Source organism: Carettochelys insculpta, chromosome 1 (genome assembly GCF_033958435.1).
Source record: "Carettochelys insculpta isolate YL-2023 chromosome 1, ASM3395843v1, whole genome shotgun sequence".
NCBI classification, from domain to species: Eukaryota; Metazoa; Chordata; order Testudines; family Carettochelyidae; genus Carettochelys; species Carettochelys insculpta.
The window spans coordinates 13061532-13075645 of record NC_134137.1 but is presented as its reverse complement, the minus strand read 5'-3'; the positions used below and the strand labels follow the sequence as shown (position 1 = coordinate 13075645).

General features: G+C 57.0%; 1 protein-coding gene across 3 annotated transcripts in view; it reads right to left on the bottom strand.

Moving 5' to 3' along the window:
• Positions 1 to 4355: 4355 nt before the first annotated feature.
• Positions 4356 to 14114, bottom strand: part of ATG16L2 (autophagy related 16 like 2) — a 62099-nt gene continuing 52340 nt past the window's right edge. For 2 of the 3 annotated variants that reach the window (XM_074975657.1, XM_074975792.1), the window contains exon 18: positions 10146 to 11498. In XM_074975657.1, coding sequence (XP_074831758.1) covers positions 11411 to 11498 — 88 coding nt within the window. In that variant the 3' untranslated portion in view covers positions 10146 to 11410. Of the gene's footprint in view, positions 5049 to 10145; positions 11499 to 14114 lie in introns of those variants that run through there. The other variant, XR_012642362.1, reaches the window with a different exon arrangement.

The following is a 14114-nucleotide window of genomic DNA, read 5'->3' as shown; positions in this document are numbered from 1 at the left end:
AAGCTGGCTGGATGGTCGGGCCCAACGGGTAGTGGTCAATGGCTCAATAGCTGGACAGAGGGCGGTTTCAAGTGGGGTGCTGCAAGGCTCGGTTCTGGGGCCGGTGTTCAACATCTTTATTAATGACCTGGATGAAGGACTGGGTTGCATCCTCAGCAAATTTGTGGATGATACAAAACAAGGGGGAGAGGTAGATAAGTTGGAGGGTAGAGAGAGAATCTAGAGTGAACTGGATAAATTGGAGAACTGGGCCAAAAGAAATCTGATGCGGTTCAACAAGGAGAAGTGTAGAATCCTGCACCTGGGGTGGAAGAATCCCAAACATTGTTACAGGCTGGGGACCGACTGGCTCAGCAGCAGTATGACAGAAAGATACCTAGGGGATATGGTGGATGAAAGGCTGGATATGAGTAAACAGTGTGCCCTTGTAACCAAGAAGGCTAATGACGTATTAGGGTGTAATAGGAGGAGAATTTCAAGCCGATCTAGAGAAGTGGTTGTTCCCCTCTATTTGGCACTGGTGAGGCCATATCTGGAATATTTTGTCCATTTTTGGGCCCCCCAGTATAAAAAGGATGTGGATTTGCTGGAGCATGTTGAGCGAAGGGCAACAAAAATGATTAAGGGTCTGGAGCACAAGACCTGTGAGGAGAGGCTGAGGGATTTGGGCTTGTTTAGTTTACAGAAGAGAAGACTGAGGGGTAATTTAATAGCAGCCTTCAACTTCCTGAAGGGGAGCTCTAAAGAGAATGGAGAGAAACTGTTCTCAGTGGTGTCAGATGGCAGAACAAGGAGCAATGGTCTGAAGTTACAGAGGGAGAGGTGTAGGTTGGATATTAGGAAAAACTACTTCCCCAGGCGGGTGGTGAAGCACTGGAATACGTTGCCGAGAGAGGTGGTGGATTCTCCATCCCTCAAGGTTTTTAAGTCCCTGCTGGACAAGGTCCTGGCTGGGATGACTTAGTGGGAGTTGATCCTGTTTGAAGCAGGGGGCTGGACTAGATGACCTCCTAAGGTCCCTTCCAGCCCGCGGATTCTGTGATTCTGTGACTTACCCATGCTCATGGCTCTGTGAAGGAGCCACCAGCCCTCAGGGCAGATGAGGGGAAGGAAGCAAAGGAGCATGCATGTAGAGCTGTTTCCTAGCTGTGGTTTGGCACCAGACAGGCTGCAGGTCACACAGCCAGCTCAGGGGGCGCAGAGTGGGCGGCCATGGGGGCTTGTGGGGTAAGTGAGGGCAGGAGGGCTGGGCTGAGGGGCAGCTGGGAGCACCCTCCAAGAGGGGCTGCTGGATGGGGAGCTGCTCTGTGACTCAGGGGCCTACTTCTGCTCCTCCCTCAGACTACATGTCCAGGCACAGTTCCTCTGGGTGGCGTCGCAGCTCTCTGGCCGCCTTCCAAGAGCGGTCGGCGTTGTCCGGGGCTCTCTGCGCAGTCCCCCATGACCCTCACTTCCCTCTCTCTTTGCTCACTTATTGTCCGCCAGACTCACTGGAGGTTCTGGTCCTGTAGCTCCTCCTCTTAGGGCAAGAGGCTGTTAGTTGTGGGTGGCCTCAACCTGCCATCCCCCAGACCCTCAGGAGGGACAGTCTCCCAACAGCAAGGAAGGCAATTGGGCAGTCTGTGCTTGCCCTCAGAGCAGGGCGAATGCCTCAGAGTCTGACGCCCGCTGCTTGAGGCTGTATCGCGTAAAGCCTGGGACATGGCTCTTATCTGCAAGGCCCCGTTTCACGCAGGTCAGCCTGGGGTAGATCCAGGTTCTTAGCACTTACCCACTTCTCACCTGAAGCCCATTCATTCCACCACAGCTCCAGCTTACTGACAATCCAGGTTGACATCAACAAGGAGAATGTTTTGACCAGGAAGGATGCACAACCCCCACTCCCATGTGGACAGTGTACTTCTGTGATGCTCAAATCTCCCTTCCTTTCCCCCACTGCTGCAGCCGGCAAATGTGCTGCAGCTGCTTGATTTTAAGCATTCACCTTGGAGCCGACGAAACTAACGGATGCATCCAAGTCCTGGTTTGGCCTTTCACAAACGCTGCTGGTTTCAAATCCATGTAAGGAGATTACCTAGCTGGGAGAGACGATAAAGCTCTGACCCCACTAATGTCTGCCTCCAGGAACTTCTAAGCATTTCTGTAAAGCAGCTAAACAAGGATCTAGATGGCAAAAGCTTCTCATATCCCTGCTAAACAGGATACAGGGAGTCAAAATGAACATCTGCCCTAAGGCTGCTTGTTAATGGGATTTTCGCCCTGAGAATCTCTGCCCACTTCATCTAATGTTGGAACATAGTAACACCAAGCAGCTGGAGGCACATGTTGAGAGAGGAACCAGCGGTGACTGTCACATGTTTGATGGTCTCATTTGCATGTGCGGTAGCTACTCCCTGAGGGTGAAAGTTCTCCCTGTGCAGGGAGATGCATCGAGTAGGGCGAAGGGACAAAGGCATTCAGCCTTGTTGCTCTGGCAGAGCCCTGTGCACTCCAGCATACGAGCAGGGTAACGGCCTTCTTGCAGGTGAACAAAATCATTAGCTGTGACCCAGTTACAAATGAAAATTTTTCACGGTGGTAGGAAAGGACAGGGGACCAGCACGTGTTGAGATTCGAAAAGTTCAAGCGTTCTCGTGGTTAAAACACACCCTGTGCATGTGGCATGTCAAAACAGATCCACACAATAGCTTTAAACTCAAACGCTACGAAGTTCTGAAGCAGCATTTTTCGTATGGTGGTAAGCTGTACATCTCGAGCCTCATCACAGGAAATGGATTTTTGCCGGCTCGCGTGCCTCTGGCAGTGTTTCTCAAATAGCATTCCCAGGGGCCCCGGGGTTCTGCAAGGGGGAAAGAAGGCTTCTGCGAGAAAATGATCAGGGGTCAGCAACCTGCGGCTCTTAGGACCCTTTTGCTGCTGCCCCTGCTGATTCCTCTGCAGCTCCCTGCCCTGCCGCCACAGAAACAGTAGAACTATGTTTAGTTGGTTTAACGGCCGGCAGGGCAGCAAGAGGGATCCGACCAGTCAACGAACTGACTTTAGCTCCATTATTGCAGCGGTGGCAGGGCAGGGAGAGGCAGAGAGCCCCTCACTTGCCAAGTAGCCAGCACGTGCACAAGGAGGGCAGGGCAAGGGGAGCCCAGGGGTACGTGGAAGGAGAACCAGACACTGCGGTGCCTGCATCATCCTCGCTTTTCATTGGCTGCAACTGGTCTCTGGCGCTGCCATAGGGAGGCCAATGGAACCAGGCCCTCGGGACGGGTGTTGGAGGACCAGTGGTGGCTGAGGTACGGTCTTTCGCCACGCTGGGTGAGGTAAGCGGAGGAGCTAGCTCAGGTGGCTTTTGTCCAGGTGGGGTTAGGCTGGGAGCCTCGTTGGGTGGAAGGTGGGTTATTCCCAGAGCCAGTCTGGGGCTGAGGTGGGTTAATCCTGGGGATGGGGCGGGGGTGGGTTTGGGGCTGAGAGGGGATAAGCCATGAGATATACCTATCTCACAGAGCTGGAAGGGACCTCAAGAGGTCATTGTGTGCTCTCACCGAGCACCAGCCCTGACAGATTTTTGTTGTTAATCGATTTGCTTCAGACCCCTACATGGCTTCCTCATGGACTGAGCTCACAACCCTGGCTTACAAGGCCAATGCTCAAACCACCGAGCTACATAAGACCGTTATTAGGGGCTCCACAAAATTATTTCGCGTTTAAAAGGGTTCCGTGGCCAAATAAAATTGGGAGACATGGGTCTATGGTGACACTGAGGTTCAGGGGGAGAAACATAACCCTTCCAACCCCAAGTATATAACAGTTGAAGATCGGGGGCTGCGGGACTGGAAAAGGGGCTGAAGCGGTGAAGCCTTAGCCAGAAAACCTCAGCGTGCCTCCCAGATGGGGGTTCAAAAAACAAAGATGATAGACCTTCAAAGGTGCATAGGGGATTTAGACACATCTTGGAAGAGGTGTCTAATTCCCCTAGGCTGCTTTGGAAACCCCAGCCTATGTAACCTCTAAGTTGAGCACAGCTGAACTGGAGTCATGGAGATGTCCAGCCAGGATCGCCTGATGGCATTTTTACTTGCTGTCCAAGACATAACCACGCTGTGGTCCTCCAGAGCGACTGTTCCATGGGGTCTGGAGGATTCCGCGGATGTATAAATGGGAGGTGGCGGATTCATGATCGCTAGGGACTTGTCCCTTAGCACGTACAGCATGTGCCATTCCAGCTTTCCTCGGGCTGTCAAGTGATTGCAAACAAAAGTGAGATTAATTCCACTGTTAATAATAAGGCCACTATCTAGTTAAATATTTCTGGACTAATTCAATACATCCATCTATACGATCAATACATTTGTCCTTTTAATCTCAGCCCCAGCAGGGGGCGGCACAGGGCTGGAGGGGCGTAGACTCTGCCGTGGGCCGTGCGCTTTGGGGGAGCTCGGCTCCCCAACTGCAGGTGGCACAGGGAGCAGGGGTGGAGGGCAGCCCCTGGGCTGCGGGGGTAGACCCCGCCATGGGCATGCAGGGTTTGGGACGCGGGGACTCAGCCCCGGAATCAGATGTGAGCCCCTGCCCCAGGAGGCTAAGAGAGATGAGCTGGACAAGGGCGGGGAGGTCTTGGGCAAGCCCCCAGGTTGTTCTGATTTAAAAACAGGCTCCCCTGGAAGGGGAGAGGGCCAGGTGTCAGGGGCGCGGGGGCTCTTCCCATGCGCCCTCTGGTGGCGGTTCGCCTTACTGCGAGTTATCGAAGACAGTCTCTGGAGCAGCTGACGTTGGCTTCCTGCCCTCTGCAACTCTGCGATCAACTGGCGTTAAGTTTATTAACGTGTGTTAATTCTGCCCTGCATTGATCCCAGGTGTTAACACGTGTTGGTCGGCAGCCCTCGTCGTCGGTAAGTTCGGAGCTCTCAGGGAAGCTGCAGTTTTTGTTGCAATCATCATATGCTGCTGTGGTTCAGAGGGTGGGTCTAAAATAGCATTTTCCCATAACCCAGGAGCACCCCAGTTGTTGTCCTTCAAGCTCAGCAGATCTGCTCCACGTTGTCCGCGGTCTTCCTCTTTTGCATTAAATTAAAAAAAAATACATGAAAGACATAAAGCCAAAGGACCAGGGTCATCAGGAGGGAATGAAGCTGCCACCATAGGGGCTAACCGATGTGCTCCATCACATGAGCTAGAGACCACATGGCTCTCAGCCAAGGCTGTAGAACAGAGACTTACCCTCCCTTGCCAGCAGGCTGGGTGTCTCCGGGGTTACACAAACAAAAAATAACAAGCAAAGGTCCTTATTTAGTTCCATGGAGATGTAGTGGATATTGTAAATCTGATGCTTCAGACCCAGATACTGCTCTGCAAACACCCCTCCCCGCCTGGCGCACGCAGGCCCCTCTCAAGTGGCTTGTTCAGTTCCTCAAACTTGCCCTCCAAATGCCTTTTTCCAAAAGAGCCTTTGCGTGACATTTGGAGCAGAAGAAAGTCCCTCAGAAAGTTAATGAGGCTTCCTGAGAGCCGGGTTTGGGATGGAAAAACATCTCTCAACCTTCAGGACTTGGAATAAAATCTCTAGAGGCCTTTTTGGGTTCAATAGAATTCAAAAACATGATTTTTTTTCCCCCGTTCTGCTACAAGAACACACGAAAGGTCATACATTAAAATAATTAAACCAGCTGCCGTCTGGACACTTGGCTGGTAAAGAGCACAACACAGGAACTGGAATGTGGTATTTGTATGCATGAGTTAAGGGAACGAGCCAGTCCCAGGGTGAGCCCTCCGGGGGGCGTGTTTTGAGCCAGTGTCTGAGACTTTGAGCCAGATGGGAAGAACTTGGAAAACTTCATGTGTTCATGTACGTCCTTCTGCAGAATCAGATGTTCTCAGGGAGGGCTCAGGTCTGGCGTAGGCCTAAACCTTAGCTTGGCCTGGCCATGTTGCTCGGGGCTGGCGGAGACATGCCTGGCTGGCTGGATGTTGACATAGCTACTGCTGCTTAAAGGGCTGGATTAATTACAAGGAGGGGCTGGGCTCTCGGTCGTACTTGCACCGGGGTGCACCTTGCACTGGGCTGTTACGATAAAACCCTCCGTAACGAAGGGAGCTGAGTTGCTTTTCGGGCAGGCAAGGGAACTCCGTTTCTTGTCTGGAGCTGGTCTGTGATGTTCATCTCAGTCCTTCCCCATGCAGAGCATGGCACTGCCCACGTGCGTGGCAGTAGAGCTGCAGCAACTGAGGCTCTGACAGCTTTGCCAGCAGCAGCAGCACCAGCTGCTGCCATGGGCCCTGGGACAAAGTGGGAGCGGGGGGCCAGCTCTGTGCCCTGGATGGGGCGGGGCCAAGAGCCGAAGGGGTGGAGCCAAAGGCAGTTCTGTCTCTCCCCCTGGACCCCAGCCCTGCCCTGCCCTGTCCCCCACTCCCTGACAGCCACATGCAGCTGGAGCAGCACCACCCTGGCACTTCAAAGGGGCCCAGTGCCCTGGCCACCGCTGCCAAACTAGCAGTGCCCACGGCAGGAGCTCTGGGCCCCTTCAGATCCCCAGGCTGGAGGGCACCTGTGCACCTCCCACCCCATTGGCCAGCCTGGTGGCCGGGGCTCCTTATGCTGGGACTCCGTGCTGGGCTCAGCTGCTGTCTCGCTCTCTTCATGCTGGCCAGGGAGGCGTCGCACTTCAGACCCCTGGTTCTGGGGTGAGGAGGTTAAAAGTCAGTCCTGTTCTCCAGCCCTGCACAAGGAACCCCCAGGAAAAGGCGGGGGGGTCACCTGGCCAGCAGGTCTCAGGGAGGGGAAGGTGCCGCCATCCCAGACAGCCTTACCCAGTCCTGCCCATGCTCCACCCTCATCCCCCACCCCCGTAGCAGTGTTAGGGGCTGGGGTTGCACCATGCCTCCCGGCCCTGGAGCTGGCTCAGCTGCAGGTGGGGTGGGGTTCCTGCTCTGCCTGGTAGACTTGGCCTGGGCAGGCTGGGCTGCACCCCCTGGGTCTCTTCTCCAGGGCTCTGGGCCCCCCGGCTTCTCTTTGGAGCACCAGGGCAGCTCCGGCAGTCACGCTCCAGAGCTCGGCCAGGGGCACGGCTGGGCTACACACTGCCAGGCTGGGGGCACCACCATGGGGCAGCGGGGGGGAACTGGGCACAGGCCAGCAGTGTCCCCAGTGCAGGGGAGGAGGGAGGCTGGGCACAAAAGGAAGGGGCAGGGCTGGGGAGCTTGTCTGCCCTCGCCGTGGGGTCACCCCCCTGCAACACCAGCCACTAAAACTTTATCGGCCTTGCTCTGCTTCAACCCTCCCCCTCAAGCCCCCACTTGCTGCTGTAGCCTGCAAGCTGTAGACCCTACAGGCCGACACCTGGGAACCCCCCCATGCGCATCACCCAGCACCTCCCCCTCGCAGCATGAAAGCAGCGGCCCAGAGTTTGCTCTAGCTTCAGGGTGAAGTGCTCCGCCGGTGGGGCCGGGCTCTGCTCATTTGAGTCCCGCAGGACAAACCGTAACAATGGGCACGTTCGCCCCCCTCCCAACACAAATTTGCGACCCGCCCTGAGCTGATTTCTCTGGGTTCCCATCTCCCTCCCCGGCCTGGGATGTTTTCTTTTACCAGCCGGCTCCGGACCCCTGCAGGACACAGCAGTGGGTTGAGAAGTGCGCAGGTGCTCTCAGGCCTGGGGATCTGAAGGGGCCCAGAGGTCCTGCCGTGGGCACTGCTAGTTTGGCAGCAGTGGCCGGAGCACCGGGCCCCTTTGAAGTGCCAGGGTGGTGCTGCTCCAGCTGCATGTGGCTGTCAGGGAGGGGGGGACAGGGCTGGGGTCCAGGGGGCGCTGACAGAGAACTGCCCTTGGCCCCGCCCCATGCAGGGTACAGAGCTGGGGCCCCCTCCCACTTTGTCCCAAGGCCCACAGCAGCTGCCGCTGATGGCAAACCTGTCAGAGCCTCAGTTGCTGCAGCCTCCTCACAATGTGCTTCCTCCTAAGAGAAGGTAGCAGCTGCTGGCTGCAAAGTGCCCAACAAACATTAACAGGCTCTATCGCCCCTGCTGAGGTTGGCCTGGCCCCTCTTGTGCACCCCTGCAGAAGCAGGCTCTTTGGGCCTTGCTGGGAGCTGCGCAGAGATGGGGTTGGAACCTGGGGGATTCAGCAGAGCTGCTGCTTTGCCCGGGTGCCAGCAAGCCCTGGCCCTGTGGCGGAGCAGTGAAGTGAGCAAAGTTCACTGCCCAGGTCTACCCTGTGGTGCACTGACCGGCTCATGTTCCCCAGCCCTGCAGAGGGGAGAGAAACCCTGTCTCACTGGAGCATTCGTGCAGCTTCAACTCCTCGTCAGGGAGCAGCACGCCCCTGCTTGGGGGCACACCGGTTCGTTGGGGTTTGTTCCTCTGCTACTGCCTGGGAGTGCGGTCTTGGGCAAGTCTCTTGTCTTTTGTATGTCAGTTTCCTCGTTTACGCCACCGGGCCCAGCTCGCAGGGCTCGCGAGGTTCATTTGGGGCAGGGTGACTCAGTGGGAAGTGTTTGTTATTGGCAGTAAGGGTCTGATCCCTGCAGGTGCAAAGCTGGCTGGACCACCAGCATGCAAGGTGCTAGCCATTGCATTGCTGATGCAAAATAAAGCACGAACCATGTGACAGAGTCCAGCACCAGTGCTCGCCATTTGGTGCCTGCAATTTACATGGGCCAAGCTGGCAGCCCCAGTGTGGATTTCACCTGCCCAGGGGGAGCAGGGGATGGTGAGCGCTAACTCTTTACCTCTGCCCGTGCAGGCCTTTTTGCAGCCTGGCATTTGAATGAGGGGTGGGATGTGGGGGGGATTTCAGGGTTCATGAATGAACCTCCTAAATCACTTTCACAAACCCGGCTACTGCTCTCCCGGGACTAGCAACCGCGCGGCTTTCCACAGCTCCCTCCCTAGCAAAGCTCCCAAAGGACTGGCTGGGCAGCACCATCAAAATGCAGCTGCGTCTGGTGTGGAGCCCAGCACTCAACACACATACAGCAGCGTAGGGAGACCTGACCCCTCCAGGGCAGGGCTGAGGAGCATCGGTGAGGAAAGCTGCATTCCACTGCGCCCAAGCCAGGGCTGGAAGTCTTCAGTTTTGGAGGCCACTGAAACTGGTGCCCCCCTAAAACAACAGCCTCTGTGAGCACCACGCCTGGGGAGTTGCCGGTCTCTGCTCCCAGAGGCTGGGCACCGGAAGGAGCGATCGAGAGCGGGGGAAAGAAACAGCCTGGCAGCCCTGGGTGGGTTTTAAGGCTGTATTCCCAAGCCACGCCGGGGCGCACCGGCCAGGGCTCAGACGCACATCCGCTGCTGTGCCCTGCGCCCCCGGCCCGCCATTCCCAGGCCTTGTCCCAAGCCACCCCGCGTCCAGTGGCCCCGCCCACTAGGCTGGGGGAGGGGCCTGAGCAGGATAGGCCCATCCACTTCCCAGCAGCCAAACGGTACTGGGCCTGCCCCTGGGGTGACAGCACCCCTCCCGCCAGCGCCTGGCAGCGTGACGGGGGCGTTAGCTAGAGGTACGTAAGTGCCCTCTCGCCACCCCTACACACACACACACACAGTGGTCTCACCACCCCTACACACACACACACACACACAGGTCTCGCCCCCTCCCCCCCACACACACACACAGGTCTCACCACCCCTACACACGCACACACACATAGAAGTCTCACCCCCCCCCACACACATACACACACGTCTCGCCACCCCTACACACACACACACACACACACACACACAGGTCTCACCACCCCTACACACACACACACACACAGAGGTCTCACCACCCCTACACACACACCCCGGCAGCTCCACACCGAGTGCAGGCAGGCAGATGCTCAAAAGCCACAAAGATTACCCAGCGGGTCTGGAGTGCCGCGCGCTCCCCGGCCGAGCAGGCTGGCTGCTGGCTGCAAGCGGGAGCTCGCCTGCCCACCTGGGCGTGTTTTGCCCTTGGCCAAGTGACACCGGGGGGGGAGGGGGGGCAACTCCCCAGCACCGTGATGGGCCGGCCGAGCCTTGCATTTGACACCACGTCCACTCGAATGCTGCGCCCCTCGGCACCCACTGCCAGCGCTCCCTTCAAGCTGGCACTTGGGCGGCCCCTCGGGAGGGCTTCAGCTGCTGCCCCGCTGATTAGCAGAGCGCTCGCAGGTGGTGGTGCTTTTCCAGCTGGTGGTGCACGTGCCTTGGGGCACATAAAAATTTATTCTGCACGTGACTGGAAAGAATCCACATCTGGAGGGAAGAGATTATAGGGCCCGCTGCCCACTGCCTGCTCCCTCGCCAGGAGCAGCCAGCTGCCCCGCAGGGCCAACTAAAGCCAGCGTTTCTGCAGACAGCAGATGGCCCTCCCAGCAGATCCCAGCCGTGGGGACCTGCCCCAGGCACAGTTCAGAACTGCCTCGCAGAGGCAGGAAGGGCTCCAGAGAGACGGCAGCTCAGTGGCTGACTCCCGGAGTCATGGCTGGAGCCCACAGGGCTGATGTTTTTGGCACCTGGCTGGGCACAGGCACAGAACCAGAGAAGATGAGGGTTGGAAGAGACCTCAGGGGTCATGAAGTCCCACCCCCTGCTCAAAGCAGGGCCAAGCTCCACTAAACCATCCCAGCCAGGGCCTGCCACAGAGCTGGTGCTTCCTGGGGGGAGATTCCATAGGCCCAACGCAGGCCACCCCCCCGCACCGTTAACAGGAGCTTGGCCACAGCCTGCACTGGGCCTGGGATCTTACCTCTCCCCGTGGGTCAGAGTCAGCCACAGTTGCCTGGGGGTTGGTGCCAGGACAGAGCCTAGAGATCTGTCCCCAAATCCCTTGGGCACAGCCACACCGAGCCCCGGCAAACCCCCTTCTGTCCACGCCCATGAGTCTGATGGGGTTGGCCAGCACATAGGGCTGGGCCCGGGGTCCTGCTGGGGAAGGTGAGAGCCTGAGTCTTGCTAGGACCCGAGCGCTGGCCTGGCGCTCTGCAGTGTGGATGCAGCTCAGGCTCCAGACCTGAGTCAGCAGGGCTGCGTGGGCACGCCTCAGCCCCGGCTCTGCAGCAGCACAGCCGCTCAGGCGCAGGTTTGGAAACGCCCAGTCGCACCAGCTGGGTCCCACAGGCGGCGCTTTGCCATGAAGGGTGCCCACCGCGGGGAAGCGTCCCCAGGGGTGTAAGCCCAGCACCCCCAGCCGCTGGGTGAAATGCCAGGTCCAACCGCTCCATGTCCTGCTAAGGGCCCCGTCTGATGGGGGGGGCTGCTGCTAGAGGCAGCAGAGAGCTTGGGAGAGCAGCAGAGGCAGCTGCTAACCCCCCTGCAGCCCCTTCCAGCACAGGTGCACTCTGTAGCCCTTGGCTGGGTTCCCACCAGGGGAGCTGGTCTGCAGCAGCAGGGGCCGAGCAGGGCTGCAGATAGAAGAGGGGCTGGTGTCCCAGCTGGGCTTCGGCTCCACATGCAGCCCTATTTCCACAGCACCACCTTCCGCCCTCGGTCCACGCTCACCACGTACTGGCCCGAGAAGCACCAGGCCACGGCATTCACAGAGGCCCTGGATGGGGGACAAGGACACAGGCAAAGAGAATTAGCAGGCGCTACTAAGGATCCGTCCTCGAGAGCTCTTTGGTGGTGCCACAGTGGGAGGGAAGAGATGCTGTTATCCCGATAGGGAAACTGAGGCACCAGGCCCGTAAGTGGCTCGGCCAAAGCCCTGCAGGGCCTGGGTTGGAGCAGAATGCAGGAGATCCTGGCTCCTGGTTCTGTGCTCCCACCACCCTCCTGCCGGGACAGAGGAGCGGTTATCCCAGGAACGATGGGGACAGTATGACAGCCACCTGAGGGACAGTCTGAGAATGGTGGGAGCCACTACAGCTCCACTGACCCAGATTTAGCCCTACTGAGGATCTGCCCAAAGTACTGTGGAGGCAGCATGGCCTAGTGTCTAGCACAGCTGAGCAGGACAGCGAGACCTGGGTTCTGGTGCTGCGTCTGCCACTGGCCTCCTGGGTGACCTTGGGCAAGTCACCTCATCCCCCCGCCTTAGCCTTGGTTTCCCCATCTATGACACTGACCTACTTCTTGAAGTGCTTAGAGATCTCTAAATGCAAAGCGCCAGCTATTGGTCTTTGGCAGTGCTTTCACCAACAGCGCTTGTGTACAGACATGGTTCGTGCCTTAAAACACCCTTGCGACACAATGTCCACATGGGGAAACTGAGGCACAGAGCATTACGCACTCACATACTGCGTTTAGAGGGAGGCGACAGAAGCCAGGTGTCCTGGCTCCCAGTCACCTCCCTTAGCCCCTGAGTCGCCCTGCCCTACTACCTAGGAGGCAGCAGCACAAGCTCAATTACTCAGGATGGGGACCTGTAAGTCTCCCCTGTGCATTGAAGCTCAGGCCTGGTGCATGTCTCAGGGCTGGGGCAAAAGACGTGGGTGTGGGGAGGATCGCACAGTGCAGCCCCGAGCACAACCAGCTTTGGTCCCTCCCCGCTGCCCCCAAGGGCCCTTGGAGAGGAGATGAAGGTGAAGATGGAGGACTGTGGGGATGGGGCCTGCACAGAGGGGGCTCCATGGGGCTGCCAGACTACGGTGCAAACATCCGCCCGCCTGCCGGGCACTAACCCTGCACCCCGGTGTTCGCAGGCTCCGGCTGAGAAAGGGCTGCCAGGATCCACTCACCCAGCCCCCAAACCGTGGGCCCTGTGTGATGTTACCGGACTTTTAAATTACATATGAGACCATTTCTGCAACCACGGCATTAAGTCTGCACCAAAGCTTGCACCGAGTGAGGTGCTTAGTGACAGCTGCCGATGCCCTGACCCTGTTTATGTTACTTGTATGTCTGTGCCATGGACAGATGCGAAGTTACAGCTCCTGGCTCTGTACCTGTACTAGAAAGGTTTTAGAGCATAGCTTCCCAAACTGGGGGCGTGAAGAAATTCTGGGGGGAGACACATGGCAACCCAGCCCCCTCCAAGGTCATTCTCCCCCACCTCGAGGAAGAGCTGGCCCTTACTTCCAGCTCTCAGCCCCTGCCATTTCCTGTGGGCGACCTGGCGCAGCTGCTACGAAATGCAACCAGCTGGCGAAGGCCCCCGTGGAGCTAGCTGCCTCCTGCAAAGGTGAGTGAGTGTCGATTGCGGGGAGAGGAGGAGGATGGGGTTAGATGAGGTGCTGGCGGTGCCTGGCTTTGGAGGAGGGGAGGGGCACAGGCAGGCAGTGGGGGTGGCTGGCCTCGTGGTAAAAAAAAAAAAAAAGAGGTGGGGGGGGCATGAGGGTTTTGCAACAATCAAAAGTGGGGTGTGATGCCAAAAAGCTTGGGAACCACTGCTCTACAGTTAAGGATCATTGGTCTGTTTGGTCTGGTATCCTGTCTTCTGAGAGTGGCCAGAAGGTTAGACAGACACCTGTCGGGGATGGTCTAGACGGTGTTTGGCCCTGCCAAGAGGGCAGGGAATTGGACTTGATGTGCTGCTGAGGTCTCTGCCAGTTCTAGTGGTCTGTGATCACAACGGAAGGCGTGGTCACCACCCAGCCAGGGGACATGGGCTGAACAAAGGAACAGAAAATCAGCCTTGGAATCCGCATCGTATGGAAAATGACTGAGAGGTGCTGGCTAACCACGCCACCAATGACAGACTGTCCCAGCAGGCAACCCGATCGAGTAGACATGAAGAAGAAAGGGTTTTTCCCTCCATAAGGCAAGACTATAAAGATGTCCCTGGCAGTAGCTGTCATGTCTTCGGTGCTCACAAAGTAAGCCTGTGTGACCTGGGGGGGTCCATCCCTCCGAGGACGTAATTTCAGAGCCTCTCAAAAACAGCAGCTTTTACCATCAGCTGCATTCTGCATCAATAGCTTTAACTGATGTTTGCAATTCATTGCTTTAGCAATTTCTCTCTCTCGCCCTGTTCTTTCGTTCTTTCTTTATTAATAAACCTTTAGATGTTAGATTCTAAGGCTGTTTCTACACAGGCTACTTCCTTTGGAAGTGGCATGCTAATACACAGAATAGTGACTGAGAGGAAGCTGTGCTAGTCTGTACACTATCAAAACAAAAAGCAGTCAAGTAGCACTTTAAAGACTAGCAAAATAGTTTATTAGGTGAGCTTTCGTGGGACAGACCCACTTCTGTCTGGGTCTGTCCCACGAAAGCTCACCTA